Source organism: Trichechus manatus, unplaced genomic scaffold (genome assembly GCF_000243295.1).
Source record: "Trichechus manatus latirostris isolate Lorelei unplaced genomic scaffold, TriManLat1.0 scaffold00002, whole genome shotgun sequence".
Taxonomy (NCBI): Eukaryota; Metazoa; Chordata; class Mammalia; order Sirenia; family Trichechidae; genus Trichechus; species Trichechus manatus.
Genome location: NW_004443938.1, coordinates 5469493 through 5478300, shown reverse-complemented (window position 1 = coordinate 5478300; position 8808 = coordinate 5469493). Strand labels below are relative to the sequence as shown.

General features: G+C 44.6%; 1 protein-coding gene across 1 annotated transcript in view; it reads right to left on the bottom strand.

Moving 5' to 3' along the window:
• The window catches only part of CUNH6orf118 (chromosome unknown C6orf118 homolog), an 18856-nt gene extending 13483 nt beyond the window's left edge, over positions 1-5373 (bottom strand). The window contains exons 1-3 of the mRNA XM_004368942.1: positions 5334-5373; positions 3065-3741; positions 1656-1778 (exon numbers count right to left, since the gene is read on the bottom strand). Of these exons, the coding sequence (XP_004368999.1) occupies positions 1656-1778; positions 3065-3741; positions 5334-5373 (840 nt within the window). The remainder of the gene's footprint in view (positions 1-1655; positions 1779-3064; positions 3742-5333) is intronic.
• Positions 5374-8808: the final 3435 nt, after the last annotated feature.

Sequence of the window (8808 nt, the reverse complement as noted above, 5' to 3'; positions counted from 1 at the left end):
GGGGATTGGGGGGAAAAGGGACAGAACAAAATTTCAAATTCTAAATGGATTCCAGATCTTCTGGAGTCATTGAGGCTGGATGAAGTCCAAAAACAATTGCCCTGAGATAATCTTTAAATCTTAATCTTCAAACCAAAACTTTTCCCGCAAGTCTGCTTTGAACCAAACAACAGTTTAGCCTAATCCGTAAAGTATGTCTGTCTTGAGCATTGTGCTTTTTCAAAGATCTATCTGTGTGGGGTCAAACTGATAACAGCATCTCAAAAGGTTAGATGAGAAGCTTTGGAGACAGTGACTTTACATTAATAGTGGTGGAATAATTTGCAAAAGGATGGTGAGAACGGTTATACAACCTGAATGTAAACAATGTCACTGAACTGTGCATGTAGAATTTGTTGAAACAGTGAATGCTTTGCTGTGTATATTTCCACAAAAAATTAAATTAAAAATAAAATAAAATCTGGCAATTATTGTATTAAAAACAAAGAAAGAAATGGGGAAGTCCTAACCCCTATACCTGTAAATATGACCCTGTTTGGAAATAGGGAGTACCTTTTGTTATTTTAATTAGGCCATACAAGTATGAGAGTGGATCCTAAGCCTAATCTCATCTGAGTGGTGTCTTATAAAAAGAGCAGAATAGACACAGACACATATGGAAGGAAGGCAGGCCAATGATTGCCCACTGTCTCCAGAAACTAGGAGAGCCGCTCATAGAGGGAACCAACACGAGCAAGACTCTGATTTGCACATTAACCCTCCAGAACTGTGAGAAATTTGTCTTCTTTAAAGCCATCTACTTGCGGGATTTTTTGTTACGGTAGTACTAGGTGACGAAGATAGTCACTTCTGTCATGAAATTATAACAAACTGTCCTCTTAACCCATAACTCCAAAGGACTTGTGTAAATCTACGTATGTATAGCTATGGAAGTTTATATACTATATATGTACAATTTACAAAGGGTGAAGGTGGGTCCCTGTCTGGCGCGCTCAGACTTGCCAATCTCCTGGACACCTGTCTTTGAGAAAGAGAAAGTAACTTCATTGCAATGCACAGAGCAAGGAACCGGGAGTAACTTCTTCAGATCCGGCTCCCTGCACTAAGGGGAAGCAGGGCTTATATGTGATTTGGGCAGCAAGATGGCAGCTGCGCAGGTGTACTAGGGAGGGAAAATTCTAGAAGGCGGCCAGGAAACAGGAGGTGACGTGGTTCTTGTCAGACCTCTCGCTTCAGAATAGGGTTCGGGTGATGAGTTTCCTTCTAATTCATTCCTCCTGTTGCTGCGTCTTCTGTTGAGGTCAATTCGCAGTCCAGGCTGGCCTTTCTGCACATGCCGGGTGGGCCAAATCTGGCTGGGGCTAGTTTAAGGACTAATGGAAATTCACCGGCATTCATAGAGTCAGGTTACACATATGTAATTAACAAGCATCAGTGGGCATATATGGGCTGAAGGAGTGAGCTAACTGGCTTTTTATTCCACGTGGTCCATTCATGACTTGTGTGGCTTTGTGCAGATTCCTTCGAGTCTCTGTGAGTCGTCGTTGCGGTCTGTGGAACGGGGACCCTGACACACGGCAGTCTCTGTGAGGCTGGAGATAAGGGGTGCGAAGTTTTGCACAGTTCTCAACAGTTACGTGGGAAACGTGTCTTACCTTAATTTCTTTCAGGATATCACCAAATATAAAGGAACTATTACAAATATCCTCAAAGACATTTCCGAAGATCTGCAGCCGACTGAACTGTGGAGCATTGCACGTACATATCTTCTGAAGCTCCTGCAGGAAAGACAGAATCAGCCCATTTCAGGATGTCTTCCATCCCCTTTCAGGACAGAGTGTCCCAGCCTGAAGAATCACAATCACCATGTGGCTTTGCCTCAAGGTATTCAGCTCCCCTGCCCAACAGCCTGGTGTTGGCAGAACCAGGTGCAAACCCAGATAACCCATTCCCCTCCAGACACTGAGTATCCTGATGACCCGCTCACTCAAATGTCTTTTCTTTAGTTCTTTTTTCTCTTCCTTCATTCTCTCACACCCTCTATCTATTCCAGGGTCTGCTCTTCTGCTTCCCAATATCCCCAAGGAACTGTCTCTTTTCCATCAGTCCCCTCAGCCAGAAATCTCATCAAGGTTTGGTTATTTCAAACGTAGACCACTATTTTCTTCTCTTTCCTAGATTTTTATCCTTAGAATATAATGTCTCCAATCAGCATGTCCTACTCACAACCGTTAGTTGGGTCACAGTAACACTTCACGTAACACTTGTTGTTCCGCCATTCAAACTTATGGCAACCCCACGTGACAGAGTAGAACTGACCCATACGGTTTTCTAGACGGTCATCTTTAAGGGAGCAGGTCTTTCTCTGGTAGAGCTGCTGGGTGGGTTCAAAACGGCAAATTTTGGTTAGTAGCCGAGCACTTAACCATTGTGCCATAATGTCACGATTACTTTTTTGAAAGAGTTGAGATTCTAGGCAGACCTTACCCATATTATGTAATTCATCAACTCTTTCTTCACTTTTCATTAACATTCTGTTATAGTCCCTGGGTGGCACAAAGGGTTAAGAGCTCAACTACTAGGCAAAAGGTTGGTAGTTCAAACACACCCAGAGGCTCCTTGGAAGACAGGTCTGGCGATCTGCTTCTGAAAGGTCACAGCCTTGAAAACCCCGTGTGGCAGTTTTACTCTGCACACAGGGGGTCGTCATGAGTCAGAATCGACTAATGGCAACTCACAACAACAACACAATGAGTCAGGCAAACCTTTTCTCAGATTCTCCTGCTAGCCCACAAAAATGTTATTTACTGTAGCTGCCATGCAGTATCTGATGCTTCCAATTCTGAAATCTCCCCCAACTCACCAGCTTCCAAACACCTTCTTGCATTTCACCCTGTTACCACTGACTGCTCATGTCGTACGCTCTCAGCAACTAGCAACTTTGCTATATTCACCGGGACAAGTACACTCATGTACCTCATGTGGATAAGTCTCTGGCCACAACATCTCTCCTCCTTGAGCTATGGCACAGATGCTGGTATTATTGCAAAACTGTCTTCCTTACCTGCTCCAACTTTTGTTCATGGCGTATCACTGCCTTGCTCCCAGTAAAATCATTCTTTAGAAGATCTTGCTTTGCAAGGACGTCTTTTTGGAAGCCCAGTAACTTCCTATATCTGTCGGCCTTAGTTATACCAGATAAATAGGAGTCGATGTATTGGTATTCATCCTTGCCGGGGGGAGACATCACACACTGGCGGCTGGACTGCATGGGTTTGTACTTCAGAACTCTCATCTCTGACAATCTCAGCTCTTCTCTCTTTAACTGTTCAGGAGGAAACACACTCATCTCCTTTTTCTCTTCTTTCACAACTTCCTCTGCAATGGAACCCAGAACAGGTGGCTTTGGGTTCAGGTACCTGAATAGCGGGGTGTTCTTAGTGTCGTCTGGAACCAGAGCAGTGTTGATGGTAAAATCAGCCAACGCGTCCTCCATCTTCGCAACCTTCTCGTCGGGTTGCTTTTTCTTTCTGGAGACTTCTGCCTTCCTCGGCCAGTTGGCATTAGGCCAGTGGGATAAGATGGTTTCTGGGGGCCTGTAGAGCTTATTGGGATTCAGGTGCCCAGAGATGTAAAGGTAGACATCATCTCTGTGGTCTCTTTGAAGCTTATTCAGAAGTTTGGTGAGGTTGCATAGGGTCTTAATACCTGGTGTTTCACAGTGTTTCCACTTCAGGTAAGCTGTGCAGAGGAGATAACGAGACCAGTCAATACCACTCTTAGCTCCCCCACAAAAAGTTGGTGTGCATTTAATGAGCTGGCATACCCCAAACTCAAGGGAGGAGGCCACAGATGAGGAGTGGAAGATAGTACCTGACCCAGCCCTTAAAAGGAAAAATGCCTGTGCAGGTCTAAGATGCCTGAGGTGCACACCCAATATGTAATCCCAACCAGAAAATTGAGGCCTTGTAGTCCCGTAAGAACAAGGGAGGATTTTAAAGAACAACACAAACTCAATGGATTATTTTTGACAATATTAGCTAAGGTTCTGGAGCAAAAGTTACAAAGCATAATAATAATAATTCTTAATGATGATGTTTAAAGACCTCCACTATACTTAACAGCTATAAAAAGGCATAATGCTTGGTAAAGCAAAGGGTCAGTGAAAACGAGGGAAATCCCCCATGCCATGGATGGACACAACAGCCACAGCAATGGACTCAAACACAAGATGGTGCGGGACCAGGCCACATTTCGTTCTGTGATATAGACGGTCATCATGAGTCGGAGCCAATTTGACAGGAACTAACGACAACAATATCCTTCACACAACAGGTTGGGAATACAGCGGGTCTTTGAGAGAGGTAGTTTTTGAAGCAAGGAGATGGATGAAATAAAGGTGTTGTTTGTTTTTTCCTGCTTTAATACTAAAATTTCTCAGGGGTCCCTGAGCACACCCCTCAGTCACTGAAGGGTCATCAATCCTCTCTCCCGTCTCCATCTGTCAAGGGCTAAGGAGTGGCAGGATGAAACCCTTGGGAATGTTGACAAGAACCCTAATCCCCTACATGAAGCTGCCCATTTTTCTTATATGTGCCAGTTCTATGGCTCCATGTGGGCAGATGGCCCATGATGTCAAATTGTGGGAAAAACAGGGATTTTGAATAAGCTTTCTAATATTTGGGCTCAAAGAAGATGTTGTACAATCTCTCTGAACCTTAATTTCTTCAAATGATCCTGCAAAACAAGATCATTACCTGCTCAAAAGGGTTGATTGACACCCAAATGGGAGAGCTTTTGGCACAGAGGCACCTAGCATAGAATTGATGGTCAATAAACAGTAACTGTTTTTATTAAAGGGCTACCATGCCAGATGCTCAGACAGAATGCTCACAGGCCCAGCTGTGCCCGGTCACATGCTGTTTCTCCACCAGAGGAAAGAGGGTCTCTTTCTGGGTCACCGTGCACTAGGCATCTTGCAATGGCCACAGAGCAGCCAGCCATCAATATAACTGACTCAGAGAGCCCACAGCAAGTGAATAGCAAACATACATCCACTCACAATGTCGGGAACTACCACACTACCAAAAAAAAGTGTTGCTTTCGAGTCAAGTCCGACGCATAGCGACCCTATACGACAGAGGGTTTCCAAGGAGCTGCAGGTGGATTCGAACTGCCTACCTTTTGGTTAGCAGCCAAATGCTTCACCACTGCACCAGCAGGTCCCCCACTACACTACCACTGCTGCAGAAATTACTGGAAACAGCAGTGACAAGTCCCACCTGAGCCCTGGGCAGGGGCCCTGGTCCTGCATACCTGGGCCATGGATTTACCTGTGCAGACACCTGTGGTGCCTCTTAGGGCCACAACCATTCGCTCTGGAACTAGTTCACCCCTGTTTTTAAAAAAAGGGTGCCTGAGAGATGCCGTGACTGATTCAGTTCCTAACAGGTGACAAGGGGTGGAGGGACTTGTGAACACAGGCATTTCATCCTAACTGTGGGATGATTTCCCTATTCTACAGCCACCTGAGCAAAGGGAAGCAGGAGGGGACTTTCTGGGATCCACACCACATCCAAACATGTTTCTGTGACCAGCCCACGTCTAACAGCAGTGACGATAACACCAGGACACACTATGGTCTCTGTGTTCATCCAGGAGAAGAAATAAAGGCCCCGAGGAAATGAAGGACTGTAATCACTCCTGGTTCTGAGTAACAAATTAACACACACTTAAAAACACACAACACCAAAAAAACAGTTTCCATTGAGTCAATTCCAACTCATGGTGGCCTCATGTGCATCAGAGGAAAACTGTGCTCCATAAGGTTTTCAATGACTGATTTTTCTGAAGGAGATCATCAGGGCTTTCTTCGGAGGTGCCTCTGGGTGGGCTTGAACCTCCAACCTTTCAGTTAGCAGCTGAGGGCTTAACAGTTTGTGCCACACTTAGCAGTTTAAAACCACACCTGTGTATCAGCTCACTGCTCTGTAGGGTAGGGGTCCAGCATAGTGCGACTGGGTCTCTGCTCAGGGTCTCAGGTGGTGAAATCAAGGTGTCACCCCAGCTGAATTCTTGTTTGGAGGCTTTGGGAGAAAATAGCTTCCAAGCTCAGTGTTGTTGTTCGTAGGTTCAGTTCCTTACAGTTGTTTCCTCCCTGGCTGTCAGCTGGGGCCGTTTTCAGCTCCAAGAGGCTGCCCACATCCCTTGGCTTGTGGCCCCTCCATCTCCAAGCCAGCAACAGCACTTAAAATCCTTCTCGTGCTTCCAGCCACCAGCTTCCTCCTTGTCCAGCCTGGAAAACTCTCTGCTCTTAAAGGACTCATATGACTAGGTTGGGCTCACCTGGGTAATCTCCCCATTTTAAAGTCAACAGGGCCATATCACTTAGCACAATCAAGGGAGAGGTACCTCCTCGTGTTTGCATGCCAGGGGATTATGCAGGGTGTGTCCACCAGGGGGCAGACATCTTGGGGTGGATTTAGAATCCTGCTGACCATAGGGACCTTGTCAAGCCTAGAGCTTGATTCCTCTTGACCTGCCTGGTGTAAAGTTAAGTCACCCTTTCTCTCCTGGGTCTACTGATATTGACAAATATTGGACCAAATAATTTTAGCAGTGGGATTTCTGAGAATTCCTCCTTTTAATTAGCCTAGTACTTCAGGGAAAGCATTTATGAACTATTACAATATTAATAGAATATTCTTTCAAGGCAGATATTCATTATAATTCATCACAGGCATTAACACTTAAATAAAGCATTAAAAGTCACTTTCTACCGACTCTCTTTGGAAAATTAAGAGAAGACAACTTAATTGTTGTTGCTTTGTCTTTTGTTTATTTCCAGAAAAAGGATTTGAAGCCATCAGCCAATTAATTAGCACCGACATTTTCTTACTGAGAATAATCTTTCCTTTAATCTTTCCCTTAACTGTAGTAAGACTGGCTTCACTGTATGCCATGCATCTAGATTACATTTTTGTCTGCCAAGTTCTTCTAACATGTACCACAGATCCTGTTCTGGCAATATTTTCGTTAGGGAAGCTATTTCCTGATGAAAATATTGTTTTATGAATATACTGCCACATAACCCTGACAACAGCAACAAAACCATAGTTTAAAATCATTCATTGGAAAATATGGATCTTTATAAAGTGATCTTCAAACAAATTTTTTTTTAAATGAAACCAAACTGACTCTTTGAATACGTACTGATAATAAAGGCATAAGTTTTCGTACCAGATTTGAATTAATAAATATCTAGACCATTTTAACATTTAATATTTTTAAATTTAGAAATTATTAGTAAATTGTCTTTTTCAGGATTCAAACAACAGCTCTTTAATGCCAAAATTATTAGGAATCACTGCTCTATATTATCTAGTCTCTGGAAACCCTGGAGTCCCACAGGGATTCTAGTTAGTCTCTTTCCAGAACATTCTTATTGTCTGTCTCCCCCACACCCACCGTACTACCAGGGCACCATAAAGTTAACAAACATCCTACAGAATGTATTGAAGTTATCAGAACCAGTGGCCATCCAGTTGACTCCAACTCATGGTAACCCACGAGCAACAGAACAAAACATTGCCTGGTCTGCACCCTCTTCATGATCATTGGTAGGTTTGAGTCCATTGTTGCAGCCACTGTGTATTGTGAGTGCCTTCGACCTGGGGGCTCATCTTCCAGCACTATATCAGATAATATTCTGTTGTGATCCATCAGGGTTTCACTGGCTAAATTTTGGTAGATCACCAGGCCTTTCCCAGTCTGTCTTAGTCTGGAAACTCCACTGAAACCTGTCTACCATGGGTGACCTGCTGGTATTAGAAATACCGGGGCCATAGCTTCTAGCATCACAGCAACACGCAAGCCACCGCTGTACAACAACTGACAGATGGGTTGTGGTCACTTAAGTTCACAGACTTTAAAAGAGGGAGATTGGCCTGGATTATTCAGGTGGGCCCAATCGAATCTCATGAGCCCTTAAAAGCAGAGGACTTTCTTTGACTGGAGCCAGAAGAGAGATTCAGCAGAAGGGGAAGTTGGAGAAGCTCCCAACTTAAGGAGGATTCGAGGGAGCATTGCTGGTTCTGAGAGGGAGAGGCCACTCGTAGGGACCAAAGAGGGACCTCTAAGCTGAGGGCAGCCCCCAGCAGACAGCCAGCAATGGAGTGGGGACCTCAGTCCTACAACCACAAGGAACTGGAATCTGTCAATACCAGGATGAGCCTGGAGGCAGGTTCTTCCCTAGAGCCTCCAGAACGGAAAGCAGCCTGTCCACACCTTGCTTTCAGCCCTGAGCAGGGCCCAGCCCAGTGGATCCAGAATCCTGACCTACAGAACCATGAGATAGTAAGTGTGTGGTGCTTTGAGCACTAAGTTTGTGGTAATTTATTCCAGCAGCAATAGAAAAATAACACATTGGGACAAATTTTTTTTTTGCATAGCATTCTTTTTTTTTTATTGTTTTTATTTTTTCCCATACATACAAAAATTTATACATACGTTGTTATGTGACTCTAATCGCTCTCCCCATACTGTGACAGCACACTCCTCCTTTCCACCCCTGATTCCCCATGTCCATTCAACCAGCTTCTAACCCTCTCTGCCTTCCCATCTCACCTCCGGACAGAAGCTGCTCGTTTAGACTCTTGTATCTACTTGAGCTAAGAGGCACACCCTCACAAGTATCACTTTACATCCCACAGTCCAGTCCAATCCCTGTCTGAAGATTTGGCCTCAGAAATTGTTTTAGTTCTGGGCTGATGAGGAATCCAGGGGCCATGCTTTCCGGGGCTCCTCCAG